This window comes from Eupeodes corollae, chromosome 2 (assembly GCF_945859685.1).
Source record: "Eupeodes corollae chromosome 2, idEupCoro1.1, whole genome shotgun sequence".
Taxonomy (NCBI): domain Eukaryota; kingdom Metazoa; phylum Arthropoda; class Insecta; order Diptera; family Syrphidae; genus Eupeodes; species Eupeodes corollae.
This window is the reverse complement of record NC_079148.1, coordinates 23,088,659-23,103,901: the sequence shown is the minus strand read 5'-3', so window position 1 is coordinate 23,103,901 and position 15,243 is coordinate 23,088,659. Positions and strand designations below refer to the sequence as shown.

Here is a 15,243-nt window from a genome sequence, read left to right as displayed (position 1 = left end):
GTGCAAAACTCCACGTAATTTGATCCGTTTGGTATAATAGAGATTCAAAATGGAGTCGTAAGCTTTCCAAGGGAATCGAAACTTGTTCTTTTGATTGGTAGTTACCAGACAATTTTCTAGTTAAATTCCAAAATTCTTTTGCATCCTTGCTTTGACTTAGTTCACATGCCAATTTTTCTTCATGAGCTCGCTTTTTTATTTTTACAGTCCGTTTATAGTGCTTATTTGCTTCTAAATAATCTATTCTAATCGACTGAGATTATTTTTTTCTTAACAAGTTGAGCAAGGCTAAACACTTTTTTCTAAGTTTTTCGCATTCACGATCATACCATGCGGATTTCTTATGGAGTGTACCTGATTTGGGAATTGATGTCGCCGATTTTATGACGATTGATTCGAGGTCGCATAAAGGTAAATAATTTGTAATCGATCCATTTTGTTTTGTTTGAAGCAGTGCATCCATTTTTGTTTTATATTCTTCTTTTTTAGTTTTGTTCCATTTGAGGATTTTATTACCCAAATCACGAGCGTCTGGATTTGTTATTTTGAATTGTTATCGTTATTGGCAGATGATCGGAAAATGTTTCCTTTCCTACCTTAAAATATTCGAAAAATGTCCACCAGTCGCCACCCAAGATGACATAATCAAAAACAGAACTACCCTGTATTCCGACAAATGTATATTCACCCTCGAAGTCTCCTTCAGAAGCTCCATTTAATATGCTCAGACCAAATTCTTTTGCTAATTCTATGATCTTTGAACCCTCTCCATTCACTTTTTTATCTTTCCATTGACGTTTATGATCTATTATCGCTTTTTCCGATTCTTCAGCCGCTGTTCTTGCCTTTAAATCTCCAATGATCAACAAGTTTTGTGATATCAAACCGCAAAGACACTCATACAGCGATTCAAAATCTCGTTTCCAATAGTTGCAATTAAGATAGACAGGAACAATATACAAAATATTACCCTGAATTTTGACTTCTATATACATAATTTCTTCAATTTTGCTTATTTTGAAAATTCTATACATCTCTTTCTTTATTGCAATAAGAGTACTACCGCTAGCTCTTCCCTTGCTGGAAGTTCTTTTTGCAGGAGTCCATGCACATTCGTATAAGAAGGAAAGTAATTTCTGAATTCTACTATTTTGTACTACATAAGTTTCTAATAGACAGATAATATCAAAACTATATACATAGATACTCAAAAAACCCCGGGAATATTAATATATTTCAAAGATACTATTAGAGTCTTGTTGTTTTACAAAGAGGATATAATATATTTATTTATATAACAAAGAAAGATGTTGTATCAACAACTTTTGAAATCGGAATTGAGACAATTTGTGACAACTTATTTTCTCATAATATTAAAAACGATTGCTTATGTTTTTCAATACCCCTTCTCAATCGTTTAAACCAAGTCTTAAACATAAATCTTGAAAACGTGTTGAATCAAGAGATTTTGTTTGAACGTATGCATGTTGATCCTTTGTTCCAATAGACTTGATTTCAATCAGTCCACTTTTAATGTGGTCTTGAATAAAGTGATGTTTTATATCTATATGTTTAGACCGTTTGCTCTCTAAATTTGTAGCCATTCCAATACATCCCTTATTGTCTTCGTAAATTATTGCAGGTTCCATGTTAATTTGCTTAATAACTTGTAATATGCCTCGGATCCAAATGGCTTCAGATGAAGCAGCACTAAGGGCCATATACTCTGCTTCACTTGAAGAAGTCGAAACAGTAGTTTGCTTTTTGCTAGACCATGACACAATACATCCGTATTGATGATGATTTTCTATCAATTACATCACTTCCCCAATCAGCATCAGCATATCCAATCAAAGGATTAGGACTACTTACTTCGAAAACAAGTTTTTTTCTTTTTATTCCCTTTTAAAAATCTCACAATTCGTTTGAGAGCTTGCCAATGAATTTCTGATGGGTTTTGTTGGTATCTTCCCATGTATCCAACTGGAAAACATATGTCTAACGCACATCATAATATACATTAAGCTTCCAAGCAATTCTCTGTAGGGCTTGTCAAGTGTAATTTCAGTTATTGTCTTTTAAAGTTGTAATGCTTTTTCCATCGGGGTTCTAGTAGGGTTACATTCTTCCACTCTAAACTTGCTTAAAACTTTTTCAATGCTGGATACTTGCGATAAATGTTTTTCGTTTTCATGAAAATCAATCTTAATTCCAAGAAAATATTTAGGATTCCCGCAGTCTGACATCTTGAATGTCTTTTCCAAATTTGTCTTTAATTGGTCTATTTGTCTTAAGCTTTTTCCAGCAATGAGTAAATCATCAACATACAGAATAAGTATGATGATGTCATCTTGTTCTTGTCCCATCTTGGAGTACAAACAATAGTCGTGATTTGATCTTTTAAATCCCAATTGAAGAAGAAAATGATTAAACTTTTTGGTCCAACATCGGGGTGCTTGCTTTAAGCCGTAGATAGATTTGAGTAAGCGACAAACATTTCCATCTGCTTCGGAAACCCCTTCTGGAACAGTAACATAAAGTTCTTCCTTCAATACACCATGAAGAAATGCAGTCTTTACATCTAATGGGTGGAATATCAGGTTTTTTCCAACAGCTAAAACACAATTCGTGTGGTTGTCAATTTCGCAACAGCCGAGTACGTTTCGTCATAATCAATTCCAGCGTTTTGTAAATAAGCCTTCACTACGAGTCTGGCCTTATATCTTGTGGGCTCACCGTTCTCGTTAACTTTAATTTGGAAGATCCACTTCGGTTTCAAAATCTTTTGCATTCTTCGGTTTTCTGACCACTTGCCAAACTTTGTTTTCGTTCATTGAAGAGTGTGTTCGTCTTCAATAGCCTTATACCATTTTGCAGCATACCGGAATACCTGTTAAAAATTCAGCCGCAGAAGTTGCTCTATAACTCATTTAATAATCTCAACTTGAGGTCGGCGTTCCCGTTCGCTGCGCCTTGAAGATCACTGTTGTAATTTTGCGAAGGGAGCGCAGCTGCACCATGGCTGACAGTATGATGTTCACCTTCCAAGTCTTCACTAACTGTATCTTCAGTTATAGTAACATCACCAGAGTCTTCTACAGTTTCAGCAATTGTCAGATCTTCATCACACAAGTCATCAACTAGTTGATCTTCTGTTTCACTTTGTTTATAATCAGAACCGACGAGTATTTCAGATGATTCTTGAAAAAATTTGTGACATCTTATTTACTCATAATATTAAAAACGATTGCTTATGTTTTTCAATAGATAATAGATTTCGAATTCATATAAAAGAGACAAATTTTTCTTAGCTAGCTATACATTGTCAGCTTGCTCATGGATAACTAATAATAGGGAGCTTAAGGGAAACTACACCCTTAATGTCAAAACTTAAGGCCTTTTTTTATTACGTTTCATTTTTTTTGGTATGAATTCTACCTGCCTGCTGTCATTCTTATTTTATAAAAAAATTAACAAAATTTATGTTAAAAACATTTTACACATCAAGTCCAGGGCATCATAATGTAATATTGTCCCTATATCAAAGAAAATTCGTCGTTATGTTCCTGACGAAAACTCAATTCCAAAGAAAACAACGGAATTGTTTGTTTAAGCTGTAAGTACTTCTAGGCTTTTATTTATTTATGTTTGTATATAGGTATGTATTATATTTAATGCTTAATTTCACAAAAATTGTACTATTTATATACGCAGTTCCTGGCATTTAGCAAAAAAGGTGTTCCTTGCATCTAAAGAGCTAGTCTCTAATCCACTCATGCCATCTTAGCCCAGCTCTTATAGACACAAAACTCCATGGAAACATCCCATTCTTACCAAATTTTGTATACGTAAACTTTCAGTTGACTTAAAATAATCTTAGGGGCAACAAAATAAAACCTAAATAATAAACTAATCAGTCTGTTTGGCACCTCGGAACTTTTCATACCACTTTTAGGTTTTGCCTAAAAAAATAAACACAAAATTAAATCTATGACAAAATTCCAAGCCACCAAACACACAACAACTAATCACACAAAAAGTTTCTTACACATTCTCCTTAGTTCTATTGGAATAAAAATAAAATAACAAATAATAGAAAATAATAATCTTAGCAAGTCTGAAGCTCTATAGGAACAGGAATGTTGTGTTGAGCAGCGAATTGCAGAAGTGAGTAGTATTTGTTTCTCCAATCCATAATTTCCCGATTACAATTTTCGTTGTCCATATGCAAACGTTCGAGCTCCTGCCATTCAGTCGTTTTCTCCGATTCCAGAGTATCTTTCTGTTCGATTCGTTTAATGCGGCAACTTGCAGCATATCCACGGTTCTTTAACGTTCTGCGCCGCTGTTTCATCCGAACAATTTCCTCTCGTGTAAGGCCACGCATTTTCAGCATTCGATTCAGATCTCGCACCGAAATCGAGACCAATTGGTCATCGGATATGTCTGGAATGGGGCATGGTGACATGGGAGGCTACATTAACAAACAAAAAAAAAACAACACTCATTATTGCGAAAACCTCACGTGCAATTACTTGCAATAAATTTAATGAAAAACACTTTTCTGGTAAAATGCTTGTACATTAACTTTTGTTACCAATAATGGCGGAGGTGGCCGAAATTCTTCTGCTCCTTGTTGATATTGGTATGTCATAGCCATTATTTTAGTGGCAGATATTTTATGTATTAACTTGAAAAGTCTTTCTTTGATTTTGCTAAACGTTTTGTAATGAAAAATATATTTTTTCAATTCCGTAGTATTTTATTTTATGATAAGATAAGGATAAGGAGGTGCTTGAGATGAAGTTGAAGTATAACAACAAATTACGATGACAAATCGATTTTTTTAATCTATTTCACGAAAAAAAGAGATAGACAATATTTTCGAAAATGTTTGTTTTAACTTGAGCAGAGAGGAAACGGGTTTTTGTCTTAAACGAATCAAACAAACCTATGATTCATTTAATTTTAAATTTGAAAAATTCATTTATCTGGTTTCACTTCTGTGAATTGAAATAAAAAAAAATGAATTCAAAAGAACTTATTTCAAAAATACAAAGTGTAATTAGTTGTATTAGGAATAGTCTGATTTTGATGTTTATTTGATATTGAAGTACAAAAGCAAACAGTTCAAGGAAAAATACAAATACTCCTTTGCAATAATAGGCGTATTTTATTGGTAAATTATAAGCTTGTGCAGTAATGGAAAGTAAGTGCAGTAATGGAAAGTGTGAATAAAACATATGTTCACTATTATATGCACTCTTATTTTAAATTTCCAAGTTGGTATCTGTGCAAGCATACTTATGTCAAAATCAGCTGTCAACAAAAAGAATAATTACTTAAAAGAAAAAAATTAAAATGGATAACGAAACAAAAAAGGTAGAAGTTATTAAATTTTAAACTTCTTGCCAAAAATAATATGTTTTTTATTTCAGATCCTATTAGAATATTTATTGGACTCATCATCAAGCAGTGAAGAAAGCAGTTCATCATCAGAACTTGATCGCTTAATGAGCTCTGATGATTCTTCATCTGATGAGAAGCACGCAAGCGTTTCGAATTTTATGAAAACTATCGAGGATTATAGTGAGCTCGGTTACAAATCCCACTTCAGGTTGAATCGCTCAACAGTAGAGAAATTGATAGGTGAACAACTTGTTCATTCATTTTCTATTTATTTTCAGAAAAATACTCTCAATCAGATTTTTTTTCATCAAGACCGAATCATGGAGGCAAAACAAAAATTGAACCCAGAAAAGAAGTGTATGTATATATATGGTACGTTAGCATCACTCTGACATTTCGGCAATTGGAAACCTATTTGGAATTGCAACGTCGTCAGCATGGTCTGTAGTTGGCCGTGTGAGCAGCAGATTTGATTCGATAATTAAAATTATAAGCTACCCACCAAAGTTCGATTTCTTTTTTCAACCTATGTATTTACATATTTTTTTTGCTTTAATTCACAAAAATGTCTTTGCAGAAATGATTCACATCGCACCATCAATTTCGGCAATCATTCATAAATGCATCAAACCAGCATCACTTTTTGAGTTCACTTGAGCAAACTTCCATCAAATGATACTAACGACCGCAAACTTCAAAACTTTAAGAAAAAAAAACATGAAAGTAACAACTACAATTCAATTTTAGTAACGAGTTTTTTATTTCGATAGCAGTTTTTCTATTAACTCGTATTTCTTTTTACGATCCTCCGCTTTTTTTAGCTGTAGCTGTGCCATGGCCTGTTGACGCTCTTGGAAACGTTCTTCCACTCTTTCCGCTTCGCGCTGCCTCTGCATTATTTTTTCTTTATAGTAGTCGGAGCGTGACATAGCCCTTTTTTTATTGCGGCTGGCCTTGATGTTGCTGGTGTTCTTGTTGGTGGTGTAGTTGTTGTCGGTGGTGTTGTTGTTGTTAGTAGTGTTGTCGTTGGTGGTGGTAGTGGTAGTGGTGTTGGTGGTGGTGGTGTTGTTGTTGGTAATGAAGATGAACAGGCCGCAGCTTCTTCCAAAAAAAACTCTACATCCACATCAAAAAAATCTGAATCATTTGAGACAGGAGACTCAAACGTTTCTGAGGAGCTGAATAATGGTGCTGCTGAGGACGTATTCGGTGATGAAACTGTTGCACCTGAACTCTGAAAGAAAACAGAATAATTAAACTATTTTCAGATTACAAATTACCCTTTTACCGAAACACTTTTGGCACCAAAATTATACGAATCGCTTTTTGCAAAATTTGGCTTTTTACCAAATAGCTCGTCCATTTCCTCTAAGAACGGTGCAATACAAGTGAAGTACAAAAGCAAACAGTTCAAGGAAAAATACAAATACTCCTTTGCAATAATGAATGATTTTGGATACACGATACTTATGAAGGGTTTTCCAACAATAATAATAAGAGGTTTTATTTTAAATAGCTAGCTACTTAGACAATTCTAAGTTTTGGAGCTGTTGGAGCAAGTTGACACTACGCCATTAAAAAATTTTGACAATTTTGCAGTTACCGTTCGTATTTTTCTAAATGTGTTATTAATAAAAGATGTGATCACAATTTGTCACCAAAATCACATGTAGGCTTTTTGAAAGATAAGTTGTATGCCAATGCTGTACAACCGATCTAAGATCTTATATAAGGTCCGCCAAATAACTTTTTTTTTTTGAAACAGGGCGCAAAACATCCAATATAACTTCAGCTGTGTAGAACGTAGCGCGGTCCTGTTGAAACCAAATATTGCCAATATCCTCCTCTTCAACAGGCCCGACAACGATCGCAATTGACTGTAACGGCCACTCCTTTCTTATTTTCGAAGAAAAATGAGCCAATTATGCCTCTTGACCAAAATCGGCACCAAACAGTGACTCGGCTTTTCAATGTATGCGTGCGGGTTTTCCGTGCACCAAATGTGACAATTTTGCTTGTTTACATACCCGCCAAAATCAAAATGAGCTCCATCTGAAAAGATCATTTTTTTTGGCAAAATCGTCATGTTCCCTAAGTCCATCGCAGCCAATATTTCGCAGCGTCATTCGTTCAGCGAAAGGATAAAACTAATTATCTTTCAAATCAGACATGAGTTACGTGTTACCATTCACGGAAACTAGCTGAAAAAAAACGTTAGACGGCGGAGAAAACGTGAAATATGCTAGAACCGTAACGGTGTCGGCATTTTGGTTGGAACTAAAAACTATCAGTCTTATTTAAAAACGCTGTATAGAGCCTACATAAAGTTATGTTATCTCTATAATACCTCTAAACGCAAAAATGCTATTTATAAAACTTATACAAGGTTGCATAGTCCCATAATAAGCTAAACGCGTTTTGAGGTTGAATAGAGCCTACATAAGGAAATTATTGTTATTATTATTTCGTAAATGTCATTTTGATTTCTCTCCTCTCTTTTTGAAATTAAAATAAAAACAATAATGCCTCTCGAGTTTAGCTCGTGAGCCGAAGAAACGAAGAATCTAAAAAAATATAGATTTTCGAAAGAGAATATCATACAAATAATTGGAATTATTTTGTTATATTTTAGTTGTTATGACAACTAGCAGATTTTATAGTACTTTTGGCACTTTTTTTGATATAAGCATTGTATAACTAAAATTTATAGCAGATTTTTTTATAAATAGGAATTTTTGCAACGTTACATAGAGCCTACATAAATCCTTATTCACTGTATAACTATTCATCTGTTTAGCGAATTCTATTAAATAAGACTGTATATTTTTAAACAAAAGTTTATTTTAATAAAAATGATGAAGGAATACTTTGCGAAAGAAGTTTCTATAAAGGTAAAAGTTGACATTTTCAGTCGTTACTAATTTAAAAAGCAAAACTGCTGTCAAGTATAAAATAAATTTTAGTTTTTCTGTAACTGGTTTCTTGTTTAGTTACTCTCAAAATTGGGAGTACACTTATGACAATCAGTAATTTACTTTTACTTTTCATATTTCAAATGTGACGCCTAGTTTTTGGCAAATTCTTTGTACCCTCTTTTTTTCATATATTTAAATTAACTTAACGTACCCGTGGCATGGTGATTAGTGCGTTCGACTGTAATAGATCTTAGGGCCGAAAGTCATTAGGTTAGGTTAGGTTATATTGTCTGTCCAAGATGGAAACGGACACACTTACGCCAGTTTAATGGCCCATTGTGATACCACATGAATCTTGAGGCTTCCTCCTAAGCTCAATGGACCAATTTCAATTTCAAATTCTCCTAGGTAATTCTTGCGCTTTCGAGCCAAATCAGGGCATGTGCAGAGAAGATGAAGAACTGTTTCTTCTTCTTCCTCGTCCATACAGCTTCTGCAAAAGTCATTTGAGAATACGCCTAGTCTCGTTGCGTGTTTTCCTATTAGGCAGTGCCCGGTTATGACACCTATTATCGAGCTTATATGTGATCCGTTTGACACGTGGTGATGTTGTTCCACCGGTGCCTGCCCTCTTCACAGCGTCTTGCATTAGCAACAGTACGTGCCAAGTACTGGAATGTCTCCATGGCCCGGCACCCAGCAAAGGTGAATATCAAACTGTTGTGCCATCTCCATTAGAGATGATCGACAGTTATGGTATGTTATAGAGTTTGTAGAGATAGAGTCCACAGATTTGATAACGGCCTGACTATCTGAGAAAATACGGATATCAGATGTTGATATCACGTTTTCTTTAAGCCGAAAATCCTTAGTATTATAGTTTAACTTAAAGTGTCCGTATGGGACCATTGAGTTGTAAGTTATGGTTAATTAGGCTAGTTTTATGAATTTTAGTATAGCTTTAAGATGGTTTGTAAGAATTAATGAACAAAACTGAATTTAAAATAAAAAATACTTCTGCCTGGAATACACTACATTGATTGGGAAGTCTATAGGATAGACTGAGATTCAGTTGTTCTGAAAAGATACCACTTCCAACTCCGTGATCGGTCTTTGAACCGTCAGTATATATATATCGTCTTCCAGGGGTCCCTCTTCTTCCCAGGAGGATCTTGAAGGGATGGACACATGGAATCTTTTACCAAATACCATTTTTGGGGTGGTATAATCTAAGCGATCTGGGATAGATCTGAAATTGTCTAGAATAGTAGTATGTCTAGTATTGTTACTGGTCCATTGAGAGGTGGCTCTAAGCCTTACAAATGAGTTGGCAGCCACCTTTTTAGAGAAGATGTCAAATGATGGTGTTAGGTTTAAAAGCACTTCCAGTGCTGCGGTTGGTGTTGTGCGAAGTGCTCCTGTGATGCACATACCTGCTGACCGCTGGACTTTAATGAGCTTATTTAGATTTACGATCTTGTCCAGTGCGGTCCACCATACGACGGCTCCATAAATGAGTATCGGCCTGATTACCGAAGTTTATAGCCAGTGATTTATTTTTGGGAAGAACCCCCATTTTGATCCTATGGCCTTTTTACAAGTAAAAAGCGCTACAGTAGCCTTTTTGACTCTTTCATCAATATTTGCCTTCCAATTTAGTTTTTTGTCTTAAATGAGGCCCAAATATTTAGCTTGATTTAGCCCATTTAGTTAGCCTGTTTAGGGCATTTTGTAGGAGTTCCGAGAGAACTTGGGGGTGCTTCCCAGATACGGATATCGCAACGTCGTCAGCATAGGCAATCACCTTAAAACCCTCTGCTTCCAATGCTGTAAGTAGGTCGTTTACTACCATGTTCCATAAAAGAGACGAAAGGACTCCACCTTGGGGAGTGCCTCGATTCACCGATCTGGTGGTAGTAAAACTTCTCATGTTAGAAATTATTGTCCTGCTTTTGAGCATGAGACTTATAAGATCTATGAGTGACTTCTCTAATTTCAGCTTATCCATTGCTGTTGTGATCGCCTGGTAACTGACGTTGTTGAAAGCTCCTTCAATATCTAGGAACGATACCAGGAATCAATCTTTCCAAGGTTTTAAGAAGGAAGGATGATAGGCTGATTGGTCGTAGATCTTTAGGGTTAACGTGTGAGGGTTTCCCTGCTTTGGGAATGAAGACTACTTTTGCCATTCTCCAGGCTTTGGGAATATATCTCAACCTTACACAGCTTGTCAGAATGATTTCCAATGGTGGAATAATCATGTCTGAGAATTTTTGTAGTTCAGCCGGAATGATTCCATCTGGTCCTGGAGATTTATATGGATCAAAGCTGTCTATGGCCCATTGCAGTTTTTCCCGCGTTATTAGAGAGATTCTTCATCTGTGATAGTTCACGTGCCTGCTTCTGTCTTTAAAGCACTGGGTACTGTTGGACTTTTTGAGAGAATTTTCCTGAGTCTTGAGGCTTCTGAAGTATTTTCTATTTTATCACAAACATTTCTCCAAGAAGACCTCTTACACTTTCTTAATTCTTTTTATATTGCTTTAGAGCTTGTTTGTATAAGTCCCAGTCAGAAGGAGATCTAGTGTACTTAGATCTGTTGAAGAGTTTACGACAGCTCTTTCTGAATGGTTCTAATTCTTTATGCCACCAATGAGGTTTCTTTTTACCCTTTAAAATGGTTACAGGGCATGAAGATCTCATTGATTCATTTAAGGCTTCGGTGAGATGATTTACAGAAAGGTCTAGTTCATCTTTACTGGAGGAGCTTTTAAGAAGGTTGTGATTAAGCAGTTGTGCTAGTACCTCCCTATAACGCTCCCAGTTGGTATTCCGGTGATTTCGAAATCCCGTAGATGTATTTGCTACATCTTTGAGCTCAAACTGAATGTATTTGTGGTCAGAGAAGGAATTCTCTTTTGAGACATGCCAGTTTGAAATCATATTGTGGATCGAGTCAGAGGTAAGTGTAATATCAAGTACCTCTTTCCTATTCTTGGTTACAAATGTGGGTTCATTACCAATATTACTTATGAGTAGGTTAGTGCTTAGTAAATAATCAAATAAGTACTCACCTCTCTCATTTATATCAGAGCTACCCCATACCGTGTGATGGGCGTTAGTGTCTGAACCAATTAGGAGACCAACTTTTTTCGATTGCGCGTCCGCAATTGCCTTCCTCAAGGTGTTTCCTGGAATTGGGCTGTCGTGGCCAAGGTAGGAGGATATGAGCCAGTAGGTGGCATTATCCGTTGTTAGGACAGCGGTGGTGGTGTCCTTGTCGCTGTAATTGGGGAGTAAAAATATGTTTAAGTCATTTTTTACTAACATGCATGACCTTGGTTCACCTTTCTCCGATGCATACAATATTTTATAGCCAGGAGTCCTGAGACCTCTGATGATGGAGTTTGAGACCCACGGCTCCTGTATTAAGACGATGTCTTCCTTGTTCATATGCAGTCGGAGTATCAGGTTGTTCGTGGCCATGATGGCGTGATGGAGATTAATCTGTACTAATCGCAGCATTGCTACTATTAGTCAGATCAACCTCCACCACTGTTTTGTCGGCGTTTTCCTCGTCTGAGGAGGACCTAAGCAGGTCTTCCTCACTCTGGGTGATGCCTAAGGAGGCGTCTTCAGTCTCCATGTCGGAGTTACTGTCGACTTTAGTTTTAGCCTCCACGTCGGATGGCTTATTTGGGGCAGTGGATGTCGATGGTTCCACTTTTGGTGTTGCATCGACCTCCATTTTCGTTGCCAATGAATCGCTTCCCTCCGCTGAAGAGGCTTCTGTGGGGGGCGTGTTTAGCGTATCTTCATCTTTTTTGTATATACGCATCATGATTTCATCGAAACCATACCTAATCACACCTTTGGTCGCGGCCAGTGGAGCCAGTGATTCCCTATTGATCAGCACTAGAGCCGATCTATAGTGACCCACTGTCTCCTTCTCAACCTTTGGTACTTTCCAGTCGTGAGTAGGCAGGTCCGGATTACTTGTTTTGATCAGTTTCATGATCATGTCTGGACAGTTGTGAAGAGCCGGGACCATTATACGTGCTCTTGGCCGGCAAGGAATATTCTCCCTTGCAACAACCTCGAGCTTGGCACCCGGCCAGACTTCTGGCAAGCCATTGACAGCAGCCCTGTATAGATCGAAAGATCTCTGATCACCACAGGCGATGAGTTTGATACGATTTTAGTACCATCCTGCATCGGCTGTATCTGGGAGAGGCCCCGGATTTTCCTCGATAACAGATAAAAATCTGAAACCGAGGTGAGCCTTGACCTCTGCCCAATGATCATGAGAGATGTTACCATCCACATGACTCCTGTCAATGACCGCGGCAATGATCTTACCTTTGAGCGCGTCGCTGAAGGAGAGATCTTTGTTGACGGCTGATGTGCTGTTGGAAAGCACCTTCTGCCTTTTTGGTTCGGGCTTGTCACCCTCGAAAGACCTATCTCGCTTTGACGTTGAGTCGCCGCAGGTCGGTTTAGCTTTTTTGCTAAGAAAGCCACTAGCCCATTCGAGTTTACGCGTTTGCTCTGGGGTTCTTTCCGCCGCCGGTATGACACCGACTGCGGCTAGAATCCTCTCGGCATTGCGTTGGTCTCGATTGGCCTGTGACTTCTTGGACTTCTTTTTGGCCGGCCCAGAGCTATGTCCGTGTGTCACAGATGTGGGTCCACCTCCAGATTTAATCGCTACCGATGCCAATCCGGGTGTGCCCTCACCCTTTGAGTCAATTCCACATGTCGCAGATTTTGTCTCTCCGGATGGGGTGTCCCTTTTTGGGGTCGCTTGCGACGTCCTAGCAGGAGCGGGGAAGAGGTGGGGTGTGGAATTTCCGCCATTGGGACTGCCGAGCGTCACAGCTGTTCCACTGACGGGTAATTCCTTCATGTATATGTTGCGGCTAGTAGAGGGAGAAGGACTCTCGCCACTAGTAGCAACCACAGGGTTGACAACACGTTCACACACCTGATTTGGCTCGACAGCCTTTTCAGGTGATGTGACCGCATTGGCAGCCTTGGTGCGATTTTTTTGTCTTATGATAGTTTTGTTTGTTTGTTTATTTTTAAATTTTTTCATTTTATTCCCACGAGTAAAGCGGAAAGACGGTCAGCCCCGGCAGAGCCGCTTGCCGGGGTAAGGCAGAAATATGACGGACCTTGCCACAGCATCCGAAAGAGCTCGTTAACGGCTGGTTTATCCCCCAGCCTTTCATTCTTCGGCACGGTTTTCGTACTAGTACGCTCACACCACCACTGAAATTAGGAAGAAAATTGGGTTTACGAACGTTGCACTATTGAGGAGTTACAACAATTCAGCGATCCAACTCAACCTTAGCTAATCACCATCCTGCCAAAAACGCACAGGACTACTGTGGTGATCATTGCCCGCCTGGCACCCACTTGGAGGGTTTGAATGAGGATTTTGCCGGGCGTGAATACATCATAGAGGAAATACATATGAAAGCTTGGGCAAAAGCAACAATTTGCAGGGGAGTTATTATGAAAAACGATAATCGTTTTTAATACGGAGTATTTTTTTAAATTGCGATTTACGAAAAACGATTGCAGAAGCGCGTATTTGTAAAATTGCGATTACGAGAAACGAGAATCGTAAAAAAACGATACTCGTATTTTTATTTACGAGTTCCTTCAAGCACTCTCTCAGCTTTTGTTTTGGCTGGTTACTGTCAAATGTCAAACATTATTGTGTTTTGTTTTGGTTTGTTTTTTTTTGGTTTGGTTTTCATTTTGATGAGGGAGAAAAAATGTAAGTTAAATAATAAATAAAATAATGAAAAACATTAAAAATAAGATATTTCTAATATTTGGGCCTACAACGAATGCTAAACAAATAGACTTGATGGTAGCTTTCATTGAAAGTAAATAGGTGTGAAGTTAGTTGCGTTTAAAAAATGGCTGGCGACATTTTCTTGATTCCATTTTCGTTTCTCATAATCACTCTACGCCATGAGTTTCGTTTTTCTGGTATTCGTTTTTTCTGCCGTTCGTTTCGTATTTTATAATAAGGGCCCAGAGGCCTGTAGATAGAACAAACAATGGAATTTTCCAGTGATCACTTTTTTATTCAAAAATATTTAATTAGAAAAGTTTTACTTTAGAAAATTTCATGACTTCGTACAAAATTCAACTTATCGAAACATAAATTGGGTATGAAATGTTTGACTTTTAACAGTCGAATTGTTATTTGCTGAACACCGTTTAATTTAATAAATATGATTTAAAATCATGAAAAATGAATATAAAAATAAACCAGCATTGTGTTCAAATATGCGTTTCGCCCCCATGTAATGGTGACTTGTAGCAACCATATAATTCACAGTCATATTTTTTAAATTAAACGGTGTTCAGGAAATAACAATTCGACTGTTAACAGTCAAACATTTCATCTTCAAATGTCCCAAAGCAAGGAAAGAAAAATAGCTACAATTTATCTTCTCTGAAGACTTGTAGCAACCATATAATTCACAGTAGCTCTATGTAGCTCATATTATATGGATTCTCGATTTATTCGAGAAAATATGCGTCAAGACAAGGTGTGTGTAATGGTTATATTCTGATGAGCCCAACTATTACATCGAGGCGAAACGCATATTTGAACACAATGCTGGTTTATTTTTATATTCATTTTTCATGATTTTAAATCATATTTATTAAAATAAATTGGATGTTTTGTCGACGTAGAACATAAAAATCCATTATTTTTATAATTTTGTGCGGTTATTTTACTTGAGCTTTTTTACTAATTTGTTTTCAAATAATTGTTTAGAACACTAGAAAACTAGAGAAAATCGCAATAGTTGGTTCCATAAAAATTGAATTTTTTGTCTTACTTTTTTTCATATTTCCCAATAGTTTTGAAGCTTAAAAAAAAAAAACAGTT

The 15,243-nt window shown here is 37.0% G+C and overlaps 3 protein-coding genes across 6 annotated transcripts; 1 reads left to right on the top strand and 2 right to left on the bottom strand.

The window, feature by feature from the left end:
* Positions 1-3,601: 3,601 nt before the first annotated feature.
* LOC129945447 (transcription factor MafK) lies at positions 3,602-4,829 on the bottom strand. Of its 4 annotated transcripts, none has more exons than XM_056055206.1 (2): positions 4,583-4,829; positions 3,602-4,474 (listed from the first exon to the last, which is right to left on the bottom strand). In XM_056055206.1, exons 1-2 carry the CDS (start codon positions 4,658-4,660, stop codon positions 4,109-4,111), a joined length of 444 nt encoding a protein of 147 aa, XP_055911181.1. In that variant the 5' UTR covers positions 4,661-4,829; the 3' UTR covers positions 3,602-4,108. The 4 variants fall into 4 exon arrangements, with proteins under 4 accessions (XP_055911181.1, XP_055911182.1, XP_055911183.1 ...); XM_056055207.1 differs by having other exon boundaries at positions 4,589-4,828; XM_056055208.1 differs by having other exon boundaries at positions 4,598-4,828.
* A 342-nt stretch (positions 4,830-5,171) lies between these two features.
* On the top strand, positions 5,172-5,857 carry LOC129944796 (uncharacterized). Its single transcript, XM_056054461.1, has 3 exons — positions 5,172-5,382; positions 5,439-5,649; positions 5,688-5,857. The coding sequence occupies exons 1-3, from the start codon at positions 5,362-5,364 to the stop codon at positions 5,855-5,857; spliced, it is 402 nt and encodes a 133-aa protein (XP_055910436.1). The 5' UTR covers positions 5,172-5,361.
* A 304-nt stretch (positions 5,858-6,161) lies between these two features.
* LOC129947279 (salivary glue protein Sgs-3-like) lies at positions 6,162-6,792 on the bottom strand. Its single transcript, XM_056057790.1, has 2 exons — positions 6,698-6,792; positions 6,162-6,643 (listed from the first exon to the last, which is right to left on the bottom strand). The coding sequence occupies exons 1-2, from the start codon at positions 6,770-6,772 to the stop codon at positions 6,305-6,307; spliced, it is 414 nt and encodes a 137-aa protein (XP_055913765.1). The 5' UTR covers positions 6,773-6,792; the 3' UTR covers positions 6,162-6,304.
* Positions 6,793-15,243: the final 8,451 nt, after the last annotated feature.